The sequence below is a fragment of the Drosophila guanche genome, unplaced genomic scaffold, assembly GCF_900245975.1.
Source record: "Drosophila guanche unplaced genomic scaffold, DGUA_6, whole genome shotgun sequence".
In the NCBI taxonomy this organism is placed as follows: Eukaryota; Metazoa; Arthropoda; class Insecta; order Diptera; family Drosophilidae; genus Drosophila; species Drosophila guanche.
Window position 1 is genome coordinate 10,507,180 of NW_022995743.1, and position 27,370 is coordinate 10,534,549.

The window sequence follows — 27,370 nt, forward strand, 5'->3', positions numbered from 1 at the left end:
CTGTCAACACACAGAACATATGGCTGTCGCACAGCTGTTGTGCGCTTGAGTGGCAGCCCTGAAAGCAGTGCTGCCAGAATTTTAAAAGTAAATTAAGCTAGATATAAAATGGCTAAAAATAAGCTTTATTATCGCTTTGTTGTACTATTCTATTTTTTATGGACAGCAGTTGCCTTTTCTGGGCAAGTTTGAACTTCAAACTTTCAATTGAGTTAACTTAAATCTCAATTTATGTATGTGGTTTGTTCGATCGTTAGATTTAGCTTTAAATAAGCCACAAGCGCAGCACTGCCTGCCACACTCTTCTCTTCAACCCCGATAATGTTTTCAAAACAGACGGTCACACTGATTGACGTGGCCTCAAAATTTTTTGTTCCTTTCGGGTTCGCAAAGTTGTAAATTTTTGTAATTTGTGATTAGCGTTGCACAGAAAGTTAGTTTAACAGCAGCTCCATCGACGTTGGCGTCCACAAACTTCCCTACACACGCGAAAGACGCCAGTGAGTAAATTAAAGAGAGAGCGCAAGGCTGCGCCGTCATTAAAGCCCCAACCAGAAAAATTTCAATCGTTTGGCCTCTCGGAAGTAATTGCCAATTAATAAATAACCAGAACTGCAGCGCAGGGACCCCACCCCTTTGTAAATAACAAAACTTCTACTCGACAAATAATTACGAAAACGACGGCCAAAGCGCAGTGGTCCTGCGTTCGGTGCGTGCGTGCAAAGAGCGAAAATCGCCAATCAAGGGCGGAAGAGGAAGAGACAACTACAAAGTGCAAGTGCTGCCGCTGCCTGGTCAAGTACTAAGTGAAAAACGCGATTTTCTTTGGCCTGCGCCCAATTGTGAGTGTGTGTGTGTGTGTGTTCTTGTGGCTTTGCATGCCTCTTGGGGACTGCAGAAAGGTGATGGGTAAAAGTTCACTCAATTCTATAATTTCTGAGCGGTAGCAACAGCCCGAACGAGTGGGTGGTGTGCGGGGCGGGGAAAGAACGAATGACTATCCAGAGACAGAAAGAAAGGGTAGGGCATGGCTGGGAAGGGGAGAGTGGTAGTTAGGCACGTCATCAAAAAAGTTGCTTTGTTATCTGTTTTAGTCACTGCCGCGTGAATGAAAGTGTTTTTCACGGAGTGCTCAATGGTAGTTCCTAGCTGCCAGTTGCAGTTCCTTCCTGCTTCCGCTATGTGGGTCGTCAGCCGGCTGTGCAAACACCTCCCAAGCCTGTGCTGTGCTGTGCCAGTGGCCTTTGGCCCACCTGCTTATTAGCGAGCATCGTCGTGGATCATCGCTTGCTCCGAGGTCAAGCACAAACAGCATATAACACGCTTAATCGGAGCTTTTTTCACGTCTCCGACCGTCGAGTTGTCGAAGCTGTTTAAATAAACGAATTTGATACAAATTTCCAACTTTTATCCAAATAAATGTTGACGCAGACACTATAAAGCAAACACACAGAACACAGACAGACATATCGGTATATGCACACACACACACACGTACTCGAATTATAGAGAGTGTACAATAGGCCCATAAAAGCAATAATGATAGCATTTGGAGACGAAGAAGCAGCTCGTTACGCATTCCTTATTGCACTCTGATATGTCGGCTGGCATTGCATGTAATTAGAGGCCACAAGCAAGGGTTTCCTCCGCCCCATTCCATTGATTCCAATTGGAATTCCGATCTGGAGTGAGCAATCAGCCGCGCACGTTCGACCCTAGAGCTATGCCAGTCCACATGTAACTCGTATTCTGACATTGAACGATTAGATAGTAAAGCAGTCAACGGGTAACGGTTGGGGCCAATTTAGGTGCGACAACAACTAACCTTGAGGGAGATAAGATACTGGCACAATCACTGGCTAAAGAAGACAACTTACAGATCGCTTCTCTCTCTGCTTTCAGAACGTATGCATTAGCAGAATGTCCGCCTACAATCAGAACTTTGTGCCACCCGCCGCAGGCACTGCAAACGGAAACCAGGGCAGCAGTCTGGTCAACGGTCTGCCCGGAGCAGTCCCGCATCATCAACAGCAGCCTCCGCCATCGGCAGTCGCACCAGCATCAGCACAGCAATATCTGCAGCAGAAGGCACAGCAACAGCAGCAGCAATTCCAGCAGCCCCCAGCCCAGCCGTATCCAGGGATCAGCAGCAACAGCAGTCTGCCGCCGCCGCCTTTGCAGTTCAACAGCAATATTGCGAACAAGTTTCTGCCGCCTTCCTCGACGAGTGCCAACAATGGGGGGCCACCGCCCAGCACTCTGCCGCAACACTTGCGTCCACCCACCGCCAATGGACCCACGTCCCTCACGAATGGCAGCAATGGAGCGCCCAGCGCCAACTCTTCGCGCACTGCCTCGCCTGGCCTGATAGGTGCTCCTCAGCTGGGAGGACTGCCGCCGATGCCTCATAACCCCCAATTTGCGCACGGAGCTCCCCTGCCCACAGCAGTCCCACAACAGTCCCAATCTGTGGCAAGTCTGACGAGCAATATGCACCAAATGAATCTGCATCGGACCAATGGACCATCCGCCAATTCTCAGCCGCAGCAGCAGCAGTTGCCACCACAGCAGCAGCAGAAGCAGCAGCAGCAGCAGCTGCCACTAGCGAACCCTATGGCTGGACCCGTTATGGGCAGCAAGCCGCCCAATCTGAATCCAAGTACGTCGAGAGTGATCGGAGGTCCGCCGACAGTGGGTGGTGTCCAGCCAGCGCCCGTGCTAGCTGCAGGCCAAAGGATCATGTATGGTGGGGCGCCTGGGAGCAATGAGCAGCAGAGCCAAAACCAGCAGAACAATAATCTTCAAAGGGCCGCACCGCCGCCTGGAGCAGGAACAGCCTGGCCGCCAAGTCTCCCAAAGGCAGCCGTGCCCGGAATTCCCCCTCCAATGCAGACGCAGCAGCCACAGGCACAGTCAGCGCCGTTCGCTCAGCAGCAGCCACAGAATACGGCACAGTCAGCTCCCTTCGCGCCGCCGCAACAATATCAGTATGGCCAGGCGTACCAGCAGCCGCTGCATCAGCCGCCGCTACCACAGCAACAGCAGCAGCATCAACCGCCACCGCCCACTGGCATGTTCGGAGCTCAGCCCAGCAGCACGCCTTTGCAGTACCAGTCGCAGCCGCCGCCTCCGTCGATGCAGTCCCAAGGGCAGCATCCCTATGCCCAGCCACAGCCAACGTCCGGGCCCCCGCAGCTTGGCGCGCCGGTTCCGTTGAATGTGGCCCAGCAGGGCTTTAGTCGGCTCTGGGGCCAAGACACCATCGACCTGATGCAGAACCGACACATCCTCTCGCCGGCCACATTGCCGGCGCCCAAGGTGGTGCTTCACAATCAGTTCCACGAGTCGATCAACTGCAGTCCCAGCATTATGCGCTGCACCGTCACGAAGATCCCCGAGACCAACTCGCTGCTGCAGAAGTCGCGCCTGCCCCTGGGCATAGTGATTCATCCCTTTCGGGATGTAAATGTAAGTTTGAGGATCTCCTTGAAACTAAATCTGAATTATTCAAAACAATTATTTTACTCCCCAGAATCTGCCCGTGATACAGTGCATCAACATTGTGCGCTGCCGTCTGTGCCGCACGTACATCAATCCCTTTGTCTATTTCGTGGACAGCAAGATGTGGAAGTGCAATCTCTGCTATCGCGTGAACGAATGTAAGCGGCAATCTTATCACTTATCTCCGACATGAAGCAACATTTTAAGGAACTCCCTCTTTCAGTGCCCGAAGATTTCCAGTTCGATCCGGCGACCAAGACATACGGCGATGTCACCCGAAGGCCAGAGGTGCGCTCCAGCACCATTGAGTTCATTGCTCCGTCGGAGTACATGCTAAGGCCACCGCAGCCGGCCATGTATCTGTTCCTCTTCGATGTGTCGATCATTGCGCAGCAGAGCGGCTACTTGGAGGCGGCCTGTTCGGTGCTCAACAGGCACTTGGACGAGATGCCGGGCGACGCACGCACCCAGGTGGGCTTCATCTGCTACGACAGCTTCGTCCACTTCTACAGCATGGCCGAGGGTCTGAATCAGCCGCACGAGATGACGCTGCTGGACATTGATGATCCCTTCCTGCCGCGTCCCGATAGCCTCCTGGTGAACCTCAAGGAGTGCAAAGAGTTGGTGCGTGATCTACTCAAGCTGCTGCCTAAGCGATTTGCCCACACACACGATCCAGGCTCCGCTCTAGGCGCCGCCTTGCAGGTGGCCTTCAAGCTGATGGTAAGTTCCTGGAAGGCTCTGCACGGTTGAGAAGCAGCTTACATTCCCTTTTTATTACAATCGCAGCAGTCGTCTGGTGGACGCATCACCGTCTTTCAAGCGTGCCTTCCCAACAAGGGACCCGGGGCTTTGGAGCCACGCGAGGATCCCAACAATCGTTCGGCCAAGGATGTGGCTCACCTGAATCCGGCCACCGACTTCTACAAGCGCTTTGCGCTGGAGTGCTCTGGCTACCAGATTGCATGCGACCTCTTTCTGATGAACCAGCAGTACAGCGACATGGCGACCATTTGTAAGTATCTTCTGCACACGAGGAATCCTCCTTGAACCGTCCGCTAATATTTGCATCTCCTTGCAGCTGGCATCAGCAAACACAGCGGCGGATGTGTCCACCATTTCCCGCTGTACCAGAAGACCAAGCAGCATATGGTGGACTCGTTCAGAATGTGCTTCAAGCGCTATCTGACACGCAAAATCGGCTTCGAGGCGGTGATGCGCATCCGCTGCACTCGCGGCCTGCAGGTTCACACATTCCACGGCAACTTCTTTGTGCGCTCCACGGATCTGCTGTCGCTGCCCAACGTGAATCCAGATGCGGGCTACGGCATGCAAATCTCGTACGAGGAGAGCCTCACTGACGTGAAGACGATCTGCTTCCAGGCAGCGTTGCTCTACACAAACAGCGAGGGCGAACGACGCATTCGGGTGCACACGGTGTGCCTGCCGGTGACGTCGTCGCTGCCCGAGGTCATGCACTCGGCCGACACGGAGGCGATTATCGGCCTGCTGTCCAAGATGGCCGTCGACCGGTCAATAGCCTCGAATCTGTCCGATGCTCGCGACGCCTTCATCAATGCAACCATCGACGTGTTCAACGCATTTAAGATTGCACAAAATCTGCCCTCTGGACAGTCCGGCCAACTGATTGCTCCCCGCAGTCTGGCATTGATGCCCCTCTACATCCTGGGGCTGCTAAAGCATGTATGTATTTCCCTCGATTCCCAGATAGAAATCGTTTAGTAAAACTTCTGCTTTTAGCCTGCGTTCCGTGTGGGTACTAGCACGCGCCTGGATGATCGTGTGTATGCCATGGACTGCATGAAGACCCTGCCGCTGGATCAGCTCATGAAGTTCGTCTATCCGGAGCTGTACAAGATCGATGGGCTCATCTACCATGCCCGCAACTCTAATGCGAGCACGACTGAAGAAGACGACGAGGAGGATCCCCTGCCGGAGTTGCCGCGCCTGCAATTATCTGCGGAGCAGTACGTTTGAAGAGTTTGAATATCTGCCAGCGGAAAGCTGATTAATCAATCAAATTACAGCCTGGACTCTCGTTCGATATTCCTGATGGACTGTGGCCAACTGATAATGCTCTATGTCGGCCTCAATGTGCCACCCGATGTCCTGGAGGCAGTGCTGGGTAAGATTTCGATCGTGTGACGCTAGAGTGAAGTTCCTGGGATTAATCCCGATCTCATTTTAGGCATCAGCTCAACGGCGGAGCTTGGCGACTACGTCTATGGCTTGCCGCATATTGTGAGTGCCGAGTACGACATACTGCAGCGGTTCTTGTTGCGTCTGAACTACGATAAACCCTACTCGGCGCTGGTACAGATAATCAGGTGAGTGACTGAAAACCCTCTAGAAGAATGCTCGAGTTTCTAATCTTCAATCTCCTTCTTGGATCCACAGAGACACGAGCACGGCCAAGGGTCAGTTTATAGAGAGATTAACCGACGATCGCAGTGAATCGAGTTTATCGTACTATGAATTCTTGCAACACATTCGGGCTCAGGTTAAATAGTATATAAGCAGAAAATCCTATTATTATGGCATACAGCATAAATGCGAGTCCACAACGACTCTGGTGTCTAAAGGCAGGAAGTGCGAGTGGAGAACAATATATGGGATATAGGCAGACGAGATAAGAATACAAGGACTAGTTCTCTGATCCACTAACCACTGATCACATCCACACATCCACACATCCTCATCCTCACCCTCCCCTCAAATCGCGTAACTTAGGTGTAACTTGTAAGTGCATGTATTTATTTATTTGTTGATTTATTGCACTAAAATCACTAGAAAAACGAATGCAACAGAAAAGAGAACAGCGAGAAATATGATATGTGTATGTATCCTGTCACAATTTGAAACTAGATCGAACACACACGAGTCAGTAGGCCCCTCCGCCACTCCCCTTCCGCGAGCGGACATGCAATGTTATTTATTATAGATATGTTATGCAATACACCCAATACAATCCCATCCACACACACAGCCCCGCACCCGTGCGCTATTGTAAATTATAATTTATTAAATGCAATTTTTCGTTGCTTTTGTCGAGCTGCTTCCAAACATTCTGCAAAGAGGAACGAACACCCGCAGCTGTGGCGGGCTTTTCCCTTATGCTTTTGCTGTTTTCAATAGTATTTAATGCCCGTATATGAAAAACAGAATTATTGTTTTGCAAGTGTATTTATTTATAAGAGAGAATGGGCTATTTGCAGGGCTTTTTGTTTCAATGTTTGAGTACGATTACGATACGAGTAGCTAGCCAACTTATTTAAAATGTGTGTGTGCGTGCAGGTGTGTGTGCGTTTAGGTATTGTGTATGTCTTACGCCTAGAAAGATTATTAATTATACCATAACAAAAGTACATTATATATACATAGAGTCAGAGTCCCACAAGTTACGGGAGGGCCCTAGGTAACGTAGTTTGTGAGAGACACACGTGGAACGGAATAGGAAACGGCAAACGGAAAGAGCTGCAGCAACAAGACACTCGTTTCGCTACCCGGAAATTGTTAACTAAACGAAAACATTATACATATGCTGTACCATACTTTATACACATACGAGTACGTCAAAAATAAAAGCTAATTAGAGTTTTATTTAAAGCATAGAGCTGCACGTCGAGCTAACATCCAAATTGCTCATAAATCATACATTAATCTAGACATAGTAGTCCTTCAAATGTGTCAAATAGCAGATTACAGCTGCAGATCACAGCCAGATCGACACTCAAAGCACCACCGATCCGAACGGAACGTGCAGCTTGAAGGGAAAAATGCAGCTAAGCGTCGACTTCATGTTCTTTCTATGGTTCACCATTTTCATGTGGTGCGTGCTGTCCATTGGCAGGGTGCAAAAGTGGTGCCACAAGGCCTACCACATGAACGTTAATCATATAATATTCCCCCGAGAAGACGAAGGAATACTCATCCCCAAACACTAAGATTCCATTTGGCTTTGGTTTGTTGCGTTTCTTTTTATTTAAATTGTATTAATTATATGCTATTATTGATGTATTTATTCTAAGACAAACTACAATTCAGCCTAGCAGTCCGCCACCCGCTCCGCCTATTGCGCCGGCACCCCCTGCCGCTCCGAAGCCGGCAAACCCGCCGCCAATCTTCTTGTCGTAGCGTGCACGGAATCCACCGCCCAGACCGCGACCTCTAATCCGGTAGCTCTCCCGATAGCGTCCGAAGCCAGCTGCTGCGCCAACGCCTCCGCCAATGCCGCCTCCAATCAGGCCACCACCGGCAAGACCCAGGGCCTGCGGCTGAGGCTGCTGCACAATGGGCACTTGCTGAACGACGGGCACTTGCTGGATGTACGGTGACTGCTGCACGTAGCCACCTCCCGCGACTGCCACTCCACCCACGCCACCACCCACCAGAGAGTGGGCACTGATCGTCCAGGAGCAGATGCTCAGCAGCAACAGTTGCAGATCGAACCTCATCTTTGTCGCGTGGTCAGATACGTTGTGAGATGCGAGAGAAGAGTCTGCCTGGTTTTTTATGGACACCACACGAAGGTGGCATTACAATCCCCATGTCGTGTGTACCCCGACCTTCACGATGTTGTGGCAATGATGACGCAGATTAGCTGCTGAGGTGCGAACCGCCCAGAGGGTAAACCCATGAGCATCGCTAGAATCAGCAACAGTGCTGGCCGCTGTCATGTTGGGGATTTTGGCGTTCGATCTGTCAATTGGTTGCACAAACAGCTTCGAGTCGAGTGGCCGGAGTGGGAGTGGACTCTGATTAATTTGCATAAATACACGACCAGTTGCCGGGGCCGCCTTAAACAGTCCATCGCATCATGCTGTGGAAGACGGTTTGCCTGGCGCTTGTCTTGGCCCTTGCCTCGGTCACGTCCACACCCATCAGAGACAGCAGCACGGATCTTGTGAGGAGGACCCGGCACATTGGCGGCATCGGAGGCGGCGGCTTCATTGCAGGCGGTGGTGTGGTGGCTGCTCCTGCCATTCAAACGGTTCCCCTGATTCAAACAGTGCCCGTGATCACCACTGTGCCGGTTATCTCGACCATTTCCACGGTGCAGACGATACCCAGCTATGGCTACGGCTATGGATACAATGGATACAATGGTCTCGGCGTAGCTCCTGGTGGAGGCTTTGGTGGTGGTGGCTTGGGTGGTGGAGCCATTGGTGGTGGCTTTGTAGGTGGCGCCGTGGGATTTGCCAAATTTAAAGGCGGCTTCTTCGGCTGACTGGTTCTCGAGTGTAAACAATTAATAAACAACAAAAAAAGCGAACTTCATTTTCTGTGTGTTTGGAATCAACAGATCAGAGATGAGATTGCGTAAATTACTTAAACGTGTTGTTGTTGTTGGTGATATTTCTGGAATGGTCTTTGGCTGCCTTGTGTGTTTACCTACTGAATGTCTCGCAAAGCGAAACGAATGGGATCTAAGTGGCAAACAACAAGCCATTGAAAACAGAGACAGATACAGTGGTTTAGATTGGGCAACCACTAGAGTAGATTGCAATTTGGCTGGACTTGATAAATATGAAATTACTTGTGATACTCTTGGCACATTCGATAGATCTGTAACACATCATTGGAGCTACATTGGTATGGAACACTCCATACACACCCTTCGACCCACTGTATCGCACACACTTCCGCCTCACATCTCGCTGCATCATCACATTAAGATTGGGTCAACTTCATCCAAGTCTGTAGTTCGTTTATTTTGGGTTTTTTCTACCAATAATTATTCTCGCTCGCTCAAAATTGAAATTAGACGAGCACGAAAATGGGTAGAATCAAAAATAATACCCAAATGGCAATCAACAATGCCAATGAACCTCCTTTGTTAAGGTTCTTGGATGGGCGGACAAATGTTTGGCTATAAATTAAAGGCCAGGTCGGAGCTCAGTTTCAGTGTTTGATCAAGTCTTAGTGCGAATGCGACTACCAATGGATTACACCAGAGTATTCCTGCTGTTCTGCCTCAGTGCATTGATGCTTTTCGGTGCTTCGAAGGCAGATCCAGAAGCGGAAACGCAAGCTGCAGCTGAAGCAGGAACAGCCACGGAGCTTAGTCCCGTTCCGCTCTTGGAGGCTGGAGAAACTGACCAGCGCGAGGCGGGGGATGAGAACGTTCGCAAGGTGCGCCAGTTCTTCGGTCCTCCACCCTTCTTTGGACCACCCCCACCGCCCTACTACGGAGGATATGGCGGCTATGGCGGCTATGGTGGCTACGGTGGTGGCTTCCAGCGTACTCGGGTCATCACACGCACCCGCTATCGCGGCAGAGGAGGCTACTACGGCGGCGGCTTCTATGGCTAAGAGAGATCGTCCGATTGCGATGCTGATTTTGTGATACTTCAATAAATGTTAACGTTATGCAAACTTTATGGCCTACAATCAATGCGCAGTCGAAGCCCTTGTGGGAGTTTCATTTTCGAAGAAAGCATCGGACAAAAGTGTTTATAAGTGGAACGATTTGGGGCTGCTTGCTAAAATGTTGACTCTACTTCGCTTGCTGCTGGTCTGTGCCATTCTCGGCCAGATCTTTGGTCTGGATGAGCGGGAGTACGATCCACTGGTGGCACCACTTGCCACAGCTGGTAATGGATGGATTTCTGCCTGGTTCCCATCTGATTTTTGTATTCATTTTTAGTTCCAAAACCCTTACAGCTGTGGCGCAGCTTTGCCAATCAAGTGCGACTCACCTTTAGCCGCTGGCAGCCCCAGCGCAAGCCCAAGCCGACGACGGAGCCCTTGGCCAACCCCACGGTCAAGACCAGAACGAGGAGCACCACACCTCAGCCTGAACTCCAGTTCTATGGTGCATTGAATCCCATTTACCAGATGGGCAACTTTTAACATTCCCTTAAGCTAATTGAATTACAAAATAAACTAGATTTATAATTAGCAGTTTTGTTTATTTTTTTATGAGGTGTATGTGTTCTTTTTAGTTTAAATTAACTTCATAAACTTAACATTAACTCTAAACCTATATCTGCCCAGGCCCAAGCTGAAGTGACAAGTGACGACTTCACCACCCACAGGGAAGTCTCTCTATCCCTCTCCGGCGCTTGTCTCTTTGAGCGTGGTGAAAAAGTTATTGCTGCTCGCACAGCGTACAACGTCACCTCGTTGGTAATTTCACCATGCCCAGGCCCGCTTTCCAGAATTGGTTAACAGTTTCCTTTATGGCTGTTGTGTGTTTATTTTTATTAATTTAATGTAAAATAATTATTATTTATTTTTAATTTGAACCAAAGTCAATTTGTTTGTATGTAAAAACCGCATATTTAATTTAAATATGAGTGTGCTTAATGCTACTATGCGATATATTTCTCTCAGTGCAGGACATCTTGATTATCGGAACTTCTTGTCAAACAGTCCCTTGAAGCTGCCGAAGCCGCCGCCAAAACCGTGCCCACCGAATCCGCCACCAAAGCCGTGTCCCAGTCCTCCGCCAAATCCTCCTTTGAGTCCACCCAGGCCGCCAAACTTGCTGCCGAATCCTCCACCTCCTCCAAAGCCGCCCAGTCCACGGGCCACACGTTCGCCCGCTGGCTCATCCCCCAGCGGCTGCTGTTCTGCCTCCAGATCCAGCAGGCTGATGGCGCTGGGCTCCAACTCGACGGGAAGGCTCCAACTGCTGCTCACGGCACTGACGACCACGATGAGGGCGAGACTGAGGCTGAGGAAATTCATCTTCTTGCTGTGATAGATGCTGGGCTGGTACTTAATTCCAAGTGCCATGACAACTAGGTTTATATACAGACTTCTGGTCTGCTCATCGGATGGTCTGCTGGTCGGGTGCTGCTGGTGGTCTGGTCTTGGTCTTGGGCTCGTGCGGAGAGCTGCTAATTTCTCGTGTCAACATTGCGGGCCCAACTCTGCCCAAATATACTCGTACTTTCATTCATCCAACATTTTGTTAGACTTTTGGGATGGGTTTTGGTCTGGTCTGGCTGGTCTGGCTGGTCTGGAGTGGGTGCGCAAACAGAGTCCGCGACTGGCGCTTGGTGTGCTCACATCTTTAGCTGGATCTGCGGATAGTTACATCATGTTTGCCAATCTACTTACCACGTTTACCATGTTACCAATGGTCTATGCTCTTGAAACGTCAGCGGATTGACCTTAGCCAGCGTCTCTGGTCTGTGTTTGCCTCGGACAAACATATCAGCATATCGTGGCCCAGTTCAAGAACTTGTTTTAGGATCCACACAATCTGGAACCATCTTCAGACTGCTGCTAATCGAAGCGAGTCAGGCTTCTGCTGACGCGCGCGCGACGCCCTATCCAGCTAAAAATAAAACAGGCTTGTTTGGGCCCTCTTCTTGGTCTATTGTTTAATAATGCTAATAACTAGGAATTAATGCACGCTTAGCACCTCCTAATGGCGATGTGTGTATGAGAATGAATTTGGATACTGATGCCGATGGGTCTGCAGGTGGCGCTCACGTGCCGCCAGCTTGCGGCGCCTCTTCAGGAATCTCCTGTAGTTATTTCTGTCCACAAAGTGCAGGGGAGCAGCCGTCGGTTCGGGAGCTGTGGGCGTGTGGTACCACCAACCGGTGGACTGCTGGTGACGGTTCTTGTTCCTCCGGGATGTGCGTACTTTTTCCTGGACAAAGGCACGAGACCAGGCCACTGGATCCAAGCTGGCATCGTAGCCGACATCGTTGGAGGGCCACCAAGGCTTGGCGGCGCAGAGTTCGAGTATCACAAGAGGTAGGACAAGGAGCAGCACTGAGGTGTAGTGCATGGTGATGTTGCTGTTGCCCTTGCTGATTGCAGACTGTTGCACTCTGACCCCTGCGCAAGGCTCTATATATACAAGACAGTCACGTCCATTATCGGATTATCCCAATCCCATTCGAGTACTCCTACCTGCAGTGCACTCAACAACAAATCACACACTCGCACTCACCTGAGGAGAGGGAAGTTATCAATGGTATGGGTTTGGGTTTGTGTGTCTGCAGGTGTCGTAAATCAGAGTGGGAAAAGGTTCTCATTCCATACAGATAGACTCGCATTACAGACGGATGGATCTTTATCTGGCTGGCAAATCGTGAACGGGACAAACTGTCAAAGACGCAGCGGGTGCGAATCAGCGTGTTCCATTTCACTTTCAGCCAGAATGCGTGACCGAATGGCCCCGATATCGAGTACTGGTTTCCCGCTGGAGTGGAGAGCCTTGCACTTGACACCTGCTGCTTAATTGGCACACAACTCTCTTCGGTATTCGCTGTGATATATGAGGAGTCGGATGGAGGACAAACACGTTTGCCCACTCATCCAGAGTTGGATGGCTGAAAAGTGGGACAGAACATGGCATAAAAGCTGCAGCTGGCAGCAGGAAGCCTCCAGTTGCTGGCCAAAGTTCTGTCCAAGATGAGGCATCCACTGCTGCTGCTGCTGCTGCTCCTGCCCCTGCCCCTGCTGCTAGTCCTCGTTGAAGCTGGACAAGGGATGAGACTGCGCTTCCAGAACGGCTACCGCCTGCGCCTGAGCGGCCTGCCTCCGCAGATCGTTGGCAAAGGTCAGGTGATTGCCAGTCGCTCCCACATGAACCATCGACCACAGCCACAGCTACAACCTCAGCATCCCTCCCGCTGGCTGACTGGAAGGACGCGCAACTGACAATGCAGATCCTTCTGGTTAAATGCTCTTTTAATTGGCTAAATAAATAAAATAAATAAGCCCTTAAGTTTAAAATAAAGTGTGAATGCCTTAGAAGGCGGGTGCGTAGCCCTGCATGTTCATGTAGCCTCCGGCTGGTGCATAGAGTCCTCCCAGCTGCGGATTTTGATAGAATCCTTGGTTAGATCCTCCCAATCCCTGCGCGTTGTTCATGTTCACGATGTTGTTCAGAGCCGAGAAGTTGTCCACTGATGGCTGTGGCGCAAATCCATTGGGCAGCTGGGGACTGGGATACGACGACATGGGATTGCCGTACATGAGAGCGGAAGGGCTTGAGGCGCCCGGGTAGCTGCCGAAGCCGAAACCAGGAGCTGCACCGAATCCAGGAGCTGCACCGAATCCCGGGGCTACTCCGAAGCCAGAAGTTGAGCCAAAGCCAGGGGCTGCACCGAAACCAGGAGCTGCACCGAATCCAGGAGCAGCACCGAATCCAGGGGCTGCACCGAAGCCAGGAGCTGCCCCAAAGCCTTGACTTGCTCCAACCATATTCGGGTCTGGATAGTTGGGATAATTGTTGGCTATGTTCGTCTGCAGGCCATTCAATCCGCTCAGAGATCCCTGAGCCATGCCCGGCGCGTAGATCAGTCCGGGATAGTTGGGATACCGCACCAGCTGGGCGCCGACTGCATTCAGGGCCATCTGATTCATCGGCAGGGACATGCCCATGCCCATCTGCATGGAGTTGCCTGCCGCGGGCGTAACATTGGCCATCATCTTCACATCCGCATCCGTGGCGGCTCCTGGCCCGGCCTTCATTTGTCGCTGCTCGCGGCCGTGGTGCTCCTCCAGAGGTAGTGCCTGAACCGTGCCCAGCAAGAGCAGGGAGAGCAGCAGGAGGGCTTTCTTCGCGATAAAGTTGGTCATTTTGGTAGCGATCTCGTTGGGTGACTGTTTGCTTCCGGCTCCCCGGTATGGCCTTTTATGCCGAGGCCGCAGCTGAGGCCGCGGGTCGGACCTAGGGAAACTTTCTTTTGGCAATTATCCGCAGCGTTGGTTTTCTTTTAAAGTGATGCCTTTTTTTATGTTTTTATGGCAGCAAAAGTCGAACACTGCGGCCCACAGATCATTTTGTCTTCGTTTTGTAATCTCTTTATAAACAATTCACACTTTTAGCCTAATGCCGAAAGCAAATAAGGTGCGAAATGTCTCAGCGCTCCAGCGAAAGATCGAACAGCCGAAAGATCGCCTTGCAGAAAATTGCGCTTGCTCCGGTGGGTGACGACGCCGACGAAGACCCGCCATGTGGTGAGTACATTGTTTATACATACTTATACATACATATGTATGAATGTATGTTCATACATTCCCGAATACAGTCCCACTCAGCATCGTGATGGTGAAATTTTGATGTTACTAGGCTGCTGTTCTCAGACAAGTTTCTCTTAACAGCTAGGTCGAGCGTTGTAGCTGGTTCCAGATATGAAAATTAAGGAAAATTATTGAAAGTTTTTCCTTTTCAGCTCAAAAGTATGTTTTACTATTTGAATCTGTAAATGTAAAACACATGTAGAATGAACATTTAAAGTTTTATGCAGATCGTATAAACACCCCCATTCACCTTACAGTGCTTAGACACAGGATGCACAAGCCAAAGCAAACGACAATAAGAAAACTCAAAAACTCTCTTACTACATTCCTCAGCGTATGTAGGTCGGCTCTTCCTTCAGTCAAATTCTCCACGGGCGCAGGTCATTGCATGTTGGTAAGAGAGGATGAAAAACAAGATCTCTTCAAATTAATGGACCTTCTCATCTACGCTTATTGTCGCTCTTGAATCCACTCCGCAGTTGTGCTCTCTTAAATGTAAGCATCAAACCACGCAGCGAAATTGCTCCCGCTCTTAATTTTCCACCCCCTCTTCAGGTCATTGCACTAACATCACCAGCAGCAGGAGCAGAGGACCAATGGCTAAACACTCTTCAAACCTCTTTTTTGATGAAGATCTCATCCCATCTTCCTCTGCCCTCAATGCTGCCCTCACTTGCTCTCTTTGATTGCAATTGAAAAAGAGCGCTAGTGAAATTTAAGTTGCCGGCGCAACGCGTGTTTGTTAATGTCGTATAGGAAAAAGTGTTAAATAATGATGGAAAGGCTCGGAAAATTGTGAAAAAGCCCGTGTGATACGTGTACATACATAGCTAGTGTTTAAAAGTAAAATATGTGGAAAAGAGACGGAAAAGTGTATTCAGTTTCTGGAAACAGCCCAAAAAGTGCAACCCCATGTGGGCGAGAGCCAATGGCTAAGGAAATTTTAAAAAATATCAGCATGTGTGAAAACAATAATATCAATGTTTTTTCTGCTCGGAAATATTCCGAATATGGTAATTGCGTCGCAGTTTTAGCGCTGCCTACGCCGCTCTTTTCAAGTCATGAGAATTCCAGCTGAAAGAAGGCAAGGAAAAATAACGGGACTATTCATGGTGTGATGCCCTTCCACTTGAGTTTTTGTTTTGTTTTCGAGTTGTTTTGCTTTTTTTTCTGTGAGAGTGAGTGTTCGTGTAGTGTTTAGTGGCTGCGGCAAAAGTGAGTGAAAAGTGTTAGAGTGAGATACAAGTAAAAACAGTTGAGTGTCCCGCAAGACTAAAGAAAGAGCGAAAATCTCACTCAGTGTTAAGTGCAAGTGTTAGTGTCGCTGGTCATTATGACGGCAAGGAGTGCCAGGCGGTTACGGCAATAGTGAGTCTTACTTAAGAAAGTGTGCCTCAAAAACGAACTAAAGAGCGGATAGTAAGAGTGAAACCCCCAATAAATGTATGAAATGTACCGCATGGCCCTTATACAGATAGGAAAATAAATTATAATCAAAAGAGAGAATAACCCAGCAGCAAGTCAATTCAAATGGAAGGTGAGTTTAAATCAGACTCTATTACATTCAATTATATTCTAAATTATTTCCTATGTACATATATAATATAATATTTTTGGATCGCCGCCCGATATTTTATTTTCTGTGCCTTTTGTTCTTCTTTCTCTGACTCTAACTTTTCCTAATCTATCTATCTGTCCATCTGTTTTGATATCGAATCATTCCCTTTCCGGGAACTCGACAGAGAATTGCTGTTGGTGTGTTTGAATACATTTCGTTTTGTTTTTAGTTTTTATTTTTTTAAAGCGATTTCAATAAATAAATAAACATATTTTGTACATCTCATAAAGCTAGACCTGTGAAATCCTTAGCACTCAAAGTGCTATTCCGATCAGTCGCCTATTTGCCGTAGCTATCAGTGTAGGCGGCGCGCCTGGCATCGGCTCTATCCTTGCGAGCTTCAAAGGAGTCATCGGCCAGGTACCGTGGTGGACTGGCCACAGAATCATCCGAGCGCCGCTGGGAGCCTCCATAGGCATTGCCGTAGACCTCGCTCTTGGGATAACAGATGAAGTAGTCGCCCCTGTAGTAAGCCGCACTGGCTCGCTTCTGACGCACAGCCTCACCGCTGATATCGGTTGGTGAGAGAATGGCCCCTGATTCGCTGCTGATGCTGCTGCTGATGGGTGCCCCTTGGGTCATGTTTATACTGAAGATTATGGCAATCACTGCGATCACGGAAAGGGAGAGTGTGCACTGCATATTGTTGTTTTGGTGGTTTGTTAGATTGGATTATCACTTTGTTTTGGTTGTGTTATTTTGGTTTTGGGTTTGGCTGGTCCGCTCGTGGTGGAGTTCCTTTGGGTTCTGTGTCTGGACTGGGGCTGCCTTTGCCTTTTATACGTGCGATCTGCCTGAGTATTATCCACTACGCGCTAATTATTATGACAGACCCAGGCAGCACCCAGCACCCAGCACCCAGCACCCAGCACCCAACATCTATTTGTGATGACAGTGTAGTGGGGCACTAATTTAATTTGCCGTGCATCTTTCATTTCAATTAGCATCGCCAGGTCGCACAGCATTTCCGTCAGAGTCCAGCCTTTTTGGACGGTTTTTGACCACAGTGACGACAGCACTGGGGGCTGATCAATTCGGGTTCGACGCTTCAGATGTGAAGTTGCGTTCTGCGGTTTTGTTGTGGTAGGCACCGCCGTTGAATCATCCTCTGGATTTGGCCTCCTCCGAACATAGTTTCACCACAATCTGGCGACTATATTTAACTCTTTCACCACCCATCCAAGAGCTAAGTTCTGCTCTTTTCTGGCGCCCTTTCGCGCTCTTTTATTTGTATGTACATATGGACGAGGCGTTAATTGAATGCCAGTGCAGGAAAGTTGACATGAATCACGTTGACAGTGCGCCTGTTGCCACGGAAATGAATTCCCCAATCGAGAGTGGAAAATATTTGCGTTTGTTAATTAGAAGTCCGTGATTCACCTGTGGCCCCATCCCTGAGTGGCGTGACCCTACCCTACCCCAAGTTCGAGGCTCGAGTACGCTTCTGGTGAAAGTCTGACTAGCAAAACTACAAATCCCAAGGTCTATTTACAGGTCTAGGGTGAGTGGAAACAACTGAAAATAGCTACACATTTTATTGACGTATCAATTAGTGTTTGGCCCGAAAACAAGTTACACGATTCCAGAAAAGACCGCTCCTTATCGCAGCATTTCACAAGCGACTGCCAATTCGCGGCTGAAGCGATAAACAATAATCGCACTGTCTATCTTGCGGTTCCAAATCGGATCGAATACGATCATTTCATACTGTGGAAGATTTTCAAACGGGAATGATATGATTCGGCAACCGGTTTCCAGTTCTAAAATTAGGATTCGCGACGTAGTTCTCCACTCAAGTGCGTAAGAAGTGAGTTCCCAGCCAAAGAAATCCCCTTCCCACCCAGTAAAAACTCTCGCCTGTTGTTGTTTTCGTCTATTTTTGGCGTTATTCGTACACAAAATGAAGAAATTATTAGCCATAGTAGTTGGAGCTAGCAGAGGCTGAAGCAGAGGCAGATGCACTGCCACCACCATAACCACCACCGCCACCTGGGTAGCCACCTCCGAAACCACCGCCGGGGTAGCCACCGCCTCCAAAGCCGCCTCTGCGGTAGCCACCACCTCCGCCGCCGCAGCAAAAGCCGCCACCTCCACGGCCACCGAATCCACCGAAGCCTCCTCCAAAGTGACGGGCGGCCCGAACGCCGGCTCCCTCATCGTTCACGGGCTGGGCATCGGCGTCCTCCAGTGTGAGACGCTGCTCCGGGTCTTCCAACGGATGACCATAGACCAGGGCCAGGGCCAGAGTCGCCACCAGTGCTAGCAGCAGGACTTGTTTCATATTTGAGTCTTGAAATGTTTCTATTGCCGATTCGGATAAGCACGGGGTCTTTTATAGTCACACAGAGCGGGGATGTCCCGCAACAAGATCGGCATCATCATCCTTTGATTTCGCATCCCAAGTATCATTAGTTACCGCCACTCGGCAATTATCTGGTTTTCGATGATTTCAGCAAAAACCTGTAAGTGCCCGAGGTCAGTGGAATTCCCAGATCCCAGAACTGCTGCCTCCAGAATGAATCTCTCAAAAATAGAGATAAACAAAAACAAAAATCGTCAGCCAGCACATGAAGCACTTCACATCCAGCAGGCCTCCAGGATGGGGGTTCACTTCTCCCGCTGGTAAATCCAAACGAGTCTGAACGCTCCCATGTGATCACTGACCTGAAGAAAGTCCAAATTTGCGCAGTAATTCAATGGCGATCTATTACTGGAGATCGGGTTTACTTTATGGGCAGCCACAGAATTGAATCTGTTTGGCTGCTTTTGCTTTTTGGATGATAATAAGCGTAAAGCACATTAATTACACGCCGAAACGACGATGGTGGTTCTGTTTAAGTGTTGTTTAATTCTCTTAAAAAGAAGCTAATTAAAATTGATGCAAGTGAAACTCGTTTAAACTCCGAACCGAAGCTGCAAATACACTGGACGATAAAATATTTTAAAGGCTATTGACACTCTCTTATCCCAGCAATGTTGAGCATTTCTGAGTTGTTGATGCTTCAAAGTTGGTGATCGTTCGGTCTGTTAGGGTAAGAAATCAAAGCTTGAGAGGATCGTAAAAAAAACAGTAAAAGTTTTGATCAAAACAAATCGTACATCATTGGGTTGAAGCAAACCGGTTCATCGGAATTAAGATTAAGACTCGGAGGGTAGACGTAAATTGTGACATGTTACTGTCAGCTTAGGCAAATTACAGCATCTTCCCAGTGATTATAAATCTACAAGTACATAGAATTCATGTGTACAATATACATTCCCTTTCCCATTCACATGTGTGATGATTAATCGATTGTTTTGTTAATCATTTCGCCAGACGTCAGGCCAGACATACATAATCAAATTAAGAGCCAGAGATTTCCATGTCTCGGAAAGTCTCCCCAATTAGTGGAGATGTTATAATTCGCAGCAGTCTACGGGTGCATGGGAACGCCTAGGGAATATCTGGGGAACATTAAATCATTTACCAGGCAACTACGAGTATGTACTTAAGATGATTCAGAGCAGTAACTCATAGATCGAATGGGCTGCACCTGTGAATGGTTGATTGGATACAATGCCCCCACTCAAATAGTCACTAATTTACTTTGCCATTGACAAACTTTATTGCCACAATGGCTCTGCGAATACGCCCCCAAAACCAGTAAAAAACAAAAGTCGCAAAAAAACCCGCGGAAGTAAGTTTACGGTGTGAAACAGATTTCTGACTTATTTGGCCAACATTTGGCAAGGTCAATGTCGGGTGTGCCGTCGTCACCGGCCATGCCCAAAGCAACTCCGAATCTGCCGTCTGCAGAAGATCATTTAAGCGGAGCAAGAAAGCCAACTGGAGGCAACCAGTTGATGACGTTTCGGCCAAGATTTACGCTTCGTTTCGCGCTTCTTGTGCGTGCAAAGTTCCGCTCGCTGGCGCCTGGCCTGGGGATTGTCATTTTTGGGCCCGGTGAAGGTCTGCAAGTTTTGCGGCAAACATATTTTTGGAAATTTTATACCCAAGAACTTTTCCGCTATATAACTTATTTTGCTCTGCTGGCTAGTCTTCAGTTGACTGTGGACTAGGCCACAGATTAGTTGCACCTCTTGGATACGATACGGAATGAATCTGGCAGCGCGCTTGGCTCTGCTGAGTCTCCTTCTCACTGCCGTCGTGGCGCAGAGGAGTAGCAGAACGAGATCGGATCGCCCACAGGGACGTACCTTGGGTCTGTTGACGCCCCTGCTGCTGGGCCTCGGTGGTGGTGGTGGATCTCTCTTCGACGCTCCAGTTGCGCCAGTGGCTCCACAGCGACCCGTGGGTGGCGCTGCAGCAGGAGCACAGTCGGATCAGTACTACGGCAGCAGTTATCCCAGCTACAACTACAGGCCCAGCTACAATCCGTACGGATACACGAGTAGCTATCCAGGCTACGGCTACGGCTACGGCTATGGCTATCCGGGATTGGGTCTGGGTTACGGATCCAATTACTACCGGCCCAGCTACAACTACGGTGGATATCAGCGACCGCAGCCATATACCGGCAACTACTACGGCTACCGGCCAAACTACACCGCAGGAGCAGGAATTGGAGGAGGAGCAGTGGGCGGTGGCTATCCCTCGTATGCCAGCTACGGCAGTACGGCTGGAGTTTCAGCCACGCCCGCGTCGCCTGCATTGGGAGTGGGTGCTGGAGGTGGAGCGGGAGCGGGAGCGGGAGCTGGAGCTGGACGTCCACAGCTATCCACCGAACAGACAGCACAGTTGGCCGGACTCTTAGGCCAGGCCCTCGGCAGTAGTCTGCGACCATACTTGGCCAACGGAGGTGCAGCGGGCGGCGGAGGAGCAGCAGCAGCAGGCCTGGGTGGGGCAAATCCACAGGCACTAAGCGGTCTGCTGGGCCTGCTCGGCTAGACAGGCCTCAAGTCATTCAGTATTACCGATGTCCAACGATGGGTGGGTCTTTCCATAGAGATCGCTTTGTTAAAGCTTTGCCGTGGGCTTTGAGTCTGGTTTTTCTCCCTCTTCAGGCCCATGCAAATTAGTGTTAATAAAAATTGTTAATAAGAATCGAATGGTGGTTGGGTCAGGGCTGAGATCACCCCTGAAGATGCACGACAAGTGCACTTCAATTAGAAGTGCGCGAAGTGCAGGCGAGTATAAAAGGTGTCTGTGGCCCCCGGCCGGCTCACAGTTACACTGGAGAGGATGGACCGAATGCAGCTCATCTTGGTCTTTGCTTTGGCAGCACTTCTGGGAGCAGCAATGGCCCAGCCAGAAGAGCAGCCCATAGCCCTGGAGGATGTGGCCGATGTGGGTGGCCAGCATGCAGAGGAGGGAGAACGTCCGGCCCGTTGGCTATGGGGCGGCTGGGGTGGAGGATGGCATGGAGGCTGGGGCGGCGGTTGGCGTGTTTCGTATCGCCCCTGGGGCTATGGCTATCGCAGCTACTGGTGATAGCCACTGAGACAAAAATACAAATTAACCCATTCCCAACAACATAAGCAGCTTTTTCTTGTTAGTTTGTTTACTGCCACGCAAAAAGCTCCAAGTTTCGGATAAAGCGCAGTTAAAGCTCCGCGAAGTGTTCGAACTGCGATTCAAATGAGTTCCACGAATTGGGCCATCTAAAATCGCAGTTTGTTTGTGTCGCTGGCATTTTATTGCAAAACATTCAATTTAATCTAACATAAATGCAAAAAAATAGTCAGCAAGAACGGGAATAACAACAGACGTGGGCTCCAAATAAAAGGCCGCTGCTTGGGCTCAGGCATCAACAGTTGCTCGCAGCACATTGCTCTCAATCATCTCAAATCATCCTCAAAATCAACAACGACTCAAGATGCGTCTGATTCTACTCGCACTCATCGGCTTCCTCTGCCTGGCTTTTGTCTACGGCCAACTGAATCTGCTGGACGTGGCTGACCAAGGAGCTGCCCATGCCAACGCCGGTGATCGCGAGGCGCGTGGCTATGGAGGCGGAGGTCACTATGGAGGAGGCGGACACTACGGAGGAGGCGGTCATGGTGGACATCACGGTGGTCACCATGGCCACTACGGTCGCTAGTCCATCTCTCGAGATGTTTGTTTGTATCCGATAATAAAATCATATTCTTAGAGGCAATTACGACAGAGTCTGCATATCTTTTGCTTGTCAAATATTCAAGTCAGAGTTACATAAAACTGAAGAGTAATAAGCTTGCTCTTGACGTCGTCTTTAGACCATTGGCTTTCCAGCAGATAGTCAACCTCGGGCAAGGGCAGAAGCGCTGTGAAAAAACCCATAAATATACAAGTGATATGGGGGAGGGAACAACTGTTAACAAACATCATTAATGGGGCACGCATGGTTTAGGTTCGAGTGAGAACTTATAAAAGCAAAGAAGTAAGCAGCAAAGGAAAGGCTTGTAGCCATTCAAGCGCTTGTACAAAGCAAAATTAACCTGAAAGGTTGAGAGAAAACTGCTCTATGAATCATTATACTATGATTATTTGACTGGCAATGCATACCCAGAGCTTTGTAATTGGAGCCTTTCAAAGTCACATATTTGTAGCTTCGATTGTTTGACTTTAGATAGAAGTCTTCCACTTTGCATAGATTCGCATCCTTTGTGGCCATCTTCAATGCCATTAAAGAGATAAATCTTTCAATGTGTCCAGCTACTTACCCCTACAAATAAATACAGCAGCACAATGAGTTTCTCCTGGATGTTCATCATTGTGCGCCGATGTATTTTGGATATTGAAGAGCCAACGTGCACTGAAATGACTCGCATCAAACGTTTATCGAAAACGGCCAAATAATTATCGTTGGCTATTAGTTGGTAAGCCAAATTAAGGCATTATTATTGTGTGTTTAAGAGCACATCTTGATTAGATTATCAACATTTAAGGGCAATCGTGAAACGCGTGAGCGAACATGAGGGGCTTGTCCCTATGCTGATTAATATTTTACAGTGATGAACGGAAGAATAATGTTGTATCAATTGTAAAGCTTTTCATATACATATGGCTCTTGCCAAAGCTCGGGTTATACTCTACACATTTCTGCCAAAGCTCAAGCCAAAGCTTTGTTCAGCTCTCTGTTATGGTGAAGCGAGGGGCTGTTTGCATATTATCGTACCTCGCACGAGTTGCTGAAAGTTGTTAAATTATTGTTTATATTTTGGCATATGTATATCAAAAAACACTTTGAATGCTTCCACAGAGAACCTGTTCGAAATGCATAGAATAGGTTCAATGGCTTATAAGTTCATAACTCTTTCGCTTTCTTGATCGACATTCGTTCCTGACATTCACTAAACAATTGCAAGAACAATTTCCATTAGAATCCTTGTGAATAAATACACACTGGGAACGCCACAATAAGTTTAAAGAGAGTCAACGATTGCTTAAAGTTCTCAAGTGTCCAAGGTAAATATTTAATTAATTATTTCGCTAAATCGTCGTCGTATCGTTTATGTGTCAGTTGCCGACTTTCTAGATGTGAAAGTAGAACCCAAACAGGTACTCAGCCAAATTAGAGCGCATTTGAGCAGCAATCAAGTGATCAATGCATCAACCCAACCACTTAGGAGCCGCACAAAGCATCCCAAAATGAGACATTAGCATTTGAAATGATTCAACGACAATAACGACTTGGGTGTAATAATCTCATGGTGAAATATTGCCACAAACAAACAGAACCCGGTCGAAACCAAAAAAGCCCCTAAACACTCGGCTGTCTATACCAAATATTCTCTCACAAGTGTGGATGTACATACGTACGAGTGCACCTTGGCTTGGGTTGGGTTAGGCTTTACTAGAACTGCTGGGCTTCGTACTGATGATGCGTACGAGAACAGGAACGACAGCTCATCCCAGCGCTCGGGGCAGCAAATAAAAGGCCCCTGGCCGAGAGGATAGATCATCAGTTGCACTCCAGACTTCAGTTCAATTCAATCGGCAACAAATATCCCACAACTCGAAGAAGATGCGTCTAACACTGCTCGCCCTCATTGGCGTCCTGTGCCTGGCCTGTGCCTACGCCCTGGACAACCAAGATGACAACCAGAACAACGACCAAGTGATTGGACTGCTGGATGTGGCCGACCAGGGAGCTGCCCATGCGAACGAAGGCGACCGAGAGGCTCGCCAGTGGGGCTACGGAGGCGGTGGCTGGGGACGCGGAGGATATGGCCGCGGCGGATGGGGTGGCGGCCGCGGTGGATGGGGTGGCGGTCGCGGTGGATGGGGTGGCGGCTACGGTCGTCGTGGAGGATGGGGTGGCTGGGGCGGCTGGGGCCGATAGGCTGGCACTGTCATCCAAATGGATTGACAACCGACCACGCCTCTCGCATCGCCACATCAGGATGACACCTCCAGATGTTTGGGCGCCAATAAAGAACATTTAGCAATGCAAAATCCCCCGACTTGTCTCTCATTTACAATGTTCAAAGAGGTGTCAGCGTGGACGCCCTATAATTAGCCATGTCCTGGCGGACACCAAGTCACACACATCACAGCCATAAAAGGACACCTTCGACCTGCAGATGGCACAGTTTGGGGCTGCAACATGTCGACAACGGAAAACTTTCTCCTGGTGCAGAAGGCCACCATTGCCATGCTGGGCTTTGATCTCTTCAGCGGCTCTGGCGAGATGTGGAAGTATCGGCACAGGGGCATCAATGTCTACTCCATTGCGGCCATCTTTCCGTTCATTGTGGCGGCAGTGATCCACAACTGGAAGAACGTGATGCTGCTGGCGGACGCCATGGTGGCTCTGCTCATCACCATCTTGGGCCTGTTCAAGTTCAGCATGATTATCTATCTGCGAAAGGACTTTTGGCGCATGATTGACACGTTCCGCCACCTGATGACGCATGGTGAGTGGAGGACTCTGTACTTTTAGTCCTCTTATTGATCCTCCTCCTGTCTCATTAGAGGGCGCGCAGGGCGATGAGTATGCGCAGATCATAATCGCGGCAAATAAACAGGATCAGCGGGTGTGCGGCATCTTTCGGACTTGCTTCCTGCTCGCCTGGGCCCTGAACAGTGTCCTGCCCTTTGTGCGCATGGGTCTGAGCTACTGGCTGACGGGACATGCCGAGCCAGAGCTACCCTTTCCCTGTCTGTACGTATCTTTTGCAGCATGTGGAACCCCATTTATTAAGTCATTCCCCGCAGCTTTCCCTGGGACATCCACAACAATCGCAACTATGCGCTGACCTTCTTGTGGTGCGCCTTTGCCTCCACGGGCGTGGTGCTGCCCGCCGTCAGCCTGGACACCATCTTCTGCTCCTTCACGAGCAACCTGTGCGCCTTCTTCAGGATTGCCCAGTACAAGGTGCTGCGCTTCAAGAGCGGCACCCCGGAGGAGTCGCAGGCGAAGCTCAACAAGACCTTCGCCCTGTACCAGACCAGCCTGGACATGTGCGCGGAGCTGAATCGCTGCTACGAGCCCATCATCTGTGCCCAGTTCTTCATCTCCTCGCTGCAGCTGTGCATGCTCGGCTACCTCTTCTCGATCACGTTCACCCAGACGGAGGGCGTCTACTATGCCTCCTTCATTGCCACGATCATCATCCAGGCGTACATCTACTGCTACTGCGGCGAGAACCTGAAGACGGAGAGCGCCCTCTTCGAGTGGGCCATCTACGATAGTCCCTGGCACGAGAGCCTGGGCACCGGTGCGGATTCCTCCGCCATCTGCCGCTCCCTGCTGATCAGCATGATGCGTGCACATCGCGGATTCCGCATCACCGGCTACTTCTTCGAGGCCAACATGGAGGCGTTCTCATCGGTGAGAACAAAGGTTAAGCACCGAAATTCGTTTGTTGATTTATGTTTCTGCTTATGCCACGCAGATTGTCCGCACCGCCATGTCCTATATCACCATGCTGCGCTCTTTCTCGTAGAGGAGGGGATCGTTCGATGCTATTCTTGGCGCAATATTTCTTTTATTGCTGAGCGAATTTTACATATCTTACAAAAATTATTACGTATCTCACACAGTTCGTAAAGCACTAAGTATTAGAGTAGATTAGAGATGGGGACTGGAAGACTGTGGATGCTGGATGCACGAAATGCACGAATGAAGCACGAAGGTGGGGATGTGTTGTGTCTCAGCTGGAATGGATTAATGGGTGGGAATGTATGCATGTACCTCTCTGGTGAGCAGCTGCCCGCTCTCTCTCTCTCTCTCTCTTTCTTGCAGAACTTGAAGATTGGGGTTGAAGCACGGAATGGGTTTGATTACTTGAAGAATCTGCCAGGGGCGTTGGCGGCACGGACGGGAGGTGGTGTTGGTATGTGGGCGCCCTCGGCGCGGTATCCGTTCTCATCAGCAATGTAGGTGATGGTGTAGACGACGCCATCGGGTCCGGTGTAGGAGTACGATCCCTGCATCACCTGTAGTACACAGAGAGAGAGAGAGAGAGAGTTTGAATTGCGCCTCAAAGTATGCCAGCGTCGAACGGGGCCACCACCCGAAAGTAGACCCACCTGCGCCTCCACCTGTGTGCCGGGATTCTTCAGGTAACCCGCCTCGTCAGCTCGAATGCCATTGCTCGTCTCGTAGCTGTCGAGAATCAGTTATGCTTCACTTCTACCTGAGTTCGCTAATCGATTCCACTCACTTGTACTGATACGATCCATCGGGATTGAGGTCAAAGTTCTGCTTCAGTATCACAGCGTTGGCGTCGAACGAGTTGGAGCGCGGTGGGGGCAGGCCGCGCTGGGGCTGGGCATGGATGGCGCCCAGACAGCAGAGGACCAGGGCCAGGGCAAGGAAGGAGGCGTGGGTGAGTGTCTGCATGACCTTTTGAAACGAAACGGGCGTTGGTTAAATAGAGTCATAACTGATGGCTCAGCCGCGATGGAGCTGCCCGAGGCGATGCTCGTTCCCATCAGCTTTGAATGTCAAACTCGTTGCTGTGCAATTAGTCGATACAAATATGCATATACCATTATGTATATGTATATGTATTTATGTATGTGTGCATAACTGATGCATCGATTGAGTTGAGCGAATTTTGAAAGTTCTTCAAAGTTGATGGATGCTGAGTGAAGGTCGTGGGAAAATTATCCATAAAGCCACAAGAGCGGCCCTTCTCTGCAGTCCAAGGATGCTATCTAGCTAGGATCTGTTTCACTTTAAGGATCGAGAGGAGAACCACGAGAACCACGATGGGAAACTCACTTCGAATTAGCGACTTGATTCCGATTAATGCGCTGGGGAGGCTCGTCAAAAGTGTTTTGACTTGAATGCAGTTGCCACAAAC

The 27,370-nt window shown here is 49.5% G+C and overlaps 16 protein-coding genes across 19 annotated transcripts; 9 read left to right on the top strand and 7 right to left on the bottom strand.

Annotated features, from left to right (window-relative positions):
- Positions 1-325: 325 nt before the first annotated feature.
- LOC117579814 (protein transport protein Sec24A) lies at positions 326-6,305 on the top strand. Of its 2 annotated transcripts, none has more exons than XM_034265907.1 (10): positions 326-500; positions 1,903-3,468; positions 3,533-3,659; positions 3,725-4,224; positions 4,291-4,516; positions 4,583-5,205; positions 5,263-5,489; positions 5,550-5,647; positions 5,711-5,849; positions 5,920-6,305. In XM_034265907.1, the coding sequence occupies exons 2-10, from the start codon at positions 1,921-1,923 to the stop codon at positions 6,029-6,031; spliced, it is 3,600 nt and encodes a 1,199-aa protein (XP_034121798.1). In that variant the 5' UTR covers positions 326-500; positions 1,903-1,920; the 3' UTR covers positions 6,032-6,305. The 2 variants fall into 2 exon arrangements, with proteins under 2 accessions (XP_034121798.1, XP_034121806.1); XM_034265915.1 differs by having other exon boundaries at positions 4,294-4,516.
- Positions 6,306-7,553: 1,248 nt separating this feature from the next.
- Positions 7,554-8,008, bottom strand: LOC117579829 (glycine-rich protein 5). The gene has a single exon (XM_034265926.1). The coding sequence runs from the start codon at positions 7,974-7,976 to the stop codon at positions 7,563-7,565; it is 414 nt and encodes a 137-aa protein (XP_034121817.1). The 5' UTR covers positions 7,977-8,008; the 3' UTR covers positions 7,554-7,562.
- Positions 8,009-8,255: 247 nt separating this feature from the next.
- LOC117579838 (keratin, type I cytoskeletal 10) lies at positions 8,256-8,849 on the top strand. The gene has a single exon (XM_034265938.1). It carries the CDS (start codon positions 8,339-8,341, stop codon positions 8,747-8,749), a length of 411 nt encoding a protein of 136 aa, XP_034121829.1. The 5' UTR covers positions 8,256-8,338; the 3' UTR covers positions 8,750-8,849.
- Positions 8,850-9,416: 567 nt separating this feature from the next.
- LOC117587450 (guanyl-specific ribonuclease pgl-1) lies at positions 9,417-9,863 on the top strand. The gene has a single exon (XM_034278171.1). It carries the CDS (start codon positions 9,451-9,453, stop codon positions 9,832-9,834), a length of 384 nt encoding a protein of 127 aa, XP_034134062.1. The 5' UTR covers positions 9,417-9,450; the 3' UTR covers positions 9,835-9,863.
- A 146-nt stretch (positions 9,864-10,009) lies between these two features.
- On the top strand, positions 10,010-10,374 carry LOC117592553. The gene is made up of 2 exons (XM_034286427.1): positions 10,010-10,115; positions 10,169-10,374. The coding sequence occupies exons 1-2, from the start codon at positions 10,010-10,012 to the stop codon at positions 10,372-10,374; spliced, it is 312 nt and encodes a 103-aa protein (XP_034142318.1).
- A 401-nt stretch (positions 10,375-10,775) lies between these two features.
- Positions 10,776-11,763, bottom strand: LOC117584650 (glycine-rich RNA-binding protein 2). The gene has a single exon (XM_034273677.1). It carries the CDS (start codon positions 11,260-11,262, stop codon positions 10,873-10,875), a length of 390 nt encoding a protein of 129 aa, XP_034129568.1. The 5' UTR covers positions 11,263-11,763; the 3' UTR covers positions 10,776-10,872.
- A 77-nt stretch (positions 11,764-11,840) lies between these two features.
- On the bottom strand, positions 11,841-12,297 carry LOC117584657. Its single transcript, XM_034273688.1, has one exon. It carries the CDS (start codon positions 12,269-12,271, stop codon positions 11,900-11,902), a length of 372 nt encoding a protein of 123 aa, XP_034129579.1. The 5' UTR covers positions 12,272-12,297; the 3' UTR covers positions 11,841-11,899.
- A 915-nt stretch (positions 12,298-13,212) lies between these two features.
- LOC117585492 (nuclear pore complex protein Nup214) lies at positions 13,213-14,186 on the bottom strand. Its single transcript, XM_034274991.1, has one exon. The coding sequence runs from the start codon at positions 14,071-14,073 to the stop codon at positions 13,240-13,242; it is 834 nt and encodes a 277-aa protein (XP_034130882.1). The 5' UTR covers positions 14,074-14,186; the 3' UTR covers positions 13,213-13,239.
- Positions 14,187-16,320: 2,134 nt separating this feature from the next.
- On the bottom strand, positions 16,321-16,901 carry LOC117581313. The gene has a single exon (XM_034268362.1). It carries the CDS (start codon positions 16,775-16,777, stop codon positions 16,415-16,417), a length of 363 nt encoding a protein of 120 aa, XP_034124253.1. The 5' UTR covers positions 16,778-16,901; the 3' UTR covers positions 16,321-16,414.
- A 1,092-nt stretch (positions 16,902-17,993) lies between these two features.
- Positions 17,994-18,451, bottom strand: LOC117591885 (glycine-rich cell wall structural protein). Its single transcript, XM_034285268.1, has one exon. The coding sequence runs from the start codon at positions 18,414-18,416 to the stop codon at positions 18,048-18,050; it is 369 nt and encodes a 122-aa protein (XP_034141159.1). The 5' UTR covers positions 18,417-18,451; the 3' UTR covers positions 17,994-18,047.
- Positions 18,452-20,062: 1,611 nt separating this feature from the next.
- LOC117591876 (prisilkin-39) lies at positions 20,063-21,246 on the top strand. The gene has a single exon (XM_034285253.1). It carries the CDS (start codon positions 20,232-20,234, stop codon positions 21,021-21,023), a length of 792 nt encoding a protein of 263 aa, XP_034141144.1. The 5' UTR covers positions 20,063-20,231; the 3' UTR covers positions 21,024-21,246.
- LOC117591883 (cuticle protein CP14.6) lies at positions 21,058-27,349 on the bottom strand. Of its 2 annotated transcripts, XM_034285265.1 has the most exons (5): positions 27,289-27,349; positions 26,726-26,907; positions 26,592-26,667; positions 26,330-26,498; positions 21,058-21,071 (listed from the first exon to the last, which is right to left on the bottom strand). In XM_034285265.1, exons 2-4 carry the CDS (start codon positions 26,902-26,904, stop codon positions 26,343-26,345), a joined length of 411 nt encoding a protein of 136 aa, XP_034141156.1. In that variant the 5' UTR covers positions 26,905-26,907; positions 27,289-27,349; the 3' UTR covers positions 21,058-21,071; positions 26,330-26,342. The 2 variants fall into 2 exon arrangements, with proteins under 2 accessions (XP_034141156.1, XP_034141157.1); XM_034285266.1 differs by lacking the exon at positions 21,058-21,071 and having other exon boundaries at positions 26,028-26,498.
- On the top strand, positions 21,285-21,610 carry LOC117591891. Its single transcript, XM_034285275.1, has one exon. The coding sequence runs from the start codon at positions 21,318-21,320 to the stop codon at positions 21,564-21,566; it is 249 nt and encodes an 82-aa protein (XP_034141166.1). The 5' UTR covers positions 21,285-21,317; the 3' UTR covers positions 21,567-21,610.
- On the top strand, positions 21,863-22,243 carry LOC117591892 (glycine-rich protein 2). Its single transcript, XM_034285276.1, has one exon. The coding sequence runs from the start codon at positions 21,952-21,954 to the stop codon at positions 22,174-22,176; it is 225 nt and encodes a 74-aa protein (XP_034141167.1). The 5' UTR covers positions 21,863-21,951; the 3' UTR covers positions 22,177-22,243.
- LOC117591888 (heterogeneous nuclear ribonucleoprotein A1-like) lies at positions 24,005-24,512 on the top strand. Of its 2 annotated transcripts, XM_034285271.1 has the most exons (2): positions 24,006-24,301; positions 24,368-24,512. In XM_034285271.1, exons 1-2 carry the CDS (start codon positions 24,082-24,084, stop codon positions 24,397-24,399), a joined length of 252 nt encoding a protein of 83 aa, XP_034141162.1. In that variant the 5' UTR covers positions 24,006-24,081; the 3' UTR covers positions 24,400-24,512. The 2 variants fall into 2 exon arrangements, with proteins under 2 accessions (XP_034141161.1, XP_034141162.1); XM_034285270.1 differs by having other exon boundaries at positions 24,005-24,512.
- On the top strand, positions 24,632-26,031 carry LOC117591872 (odorant receptor 47a). The gene is made up of 4 exons (XM_034285246.1): positions 24,632-24,973; positions 25,032-25,221; positions 25,275-25,890; positions 25,955-26,031. Exons 1-4 carry the CDS (start codon positions 24,664-24,666, stop codon positions 26,003-26,005), a joined length of 1,167 nt encoding a protein of 388 aa, XP_034141137.1. The 5' UTR covers positions 24,632-24,663; the 3' UTR covers positions 26,006-26,031.
- Positions 27,350-27,370: the final 21 nt, after the last annotated feature.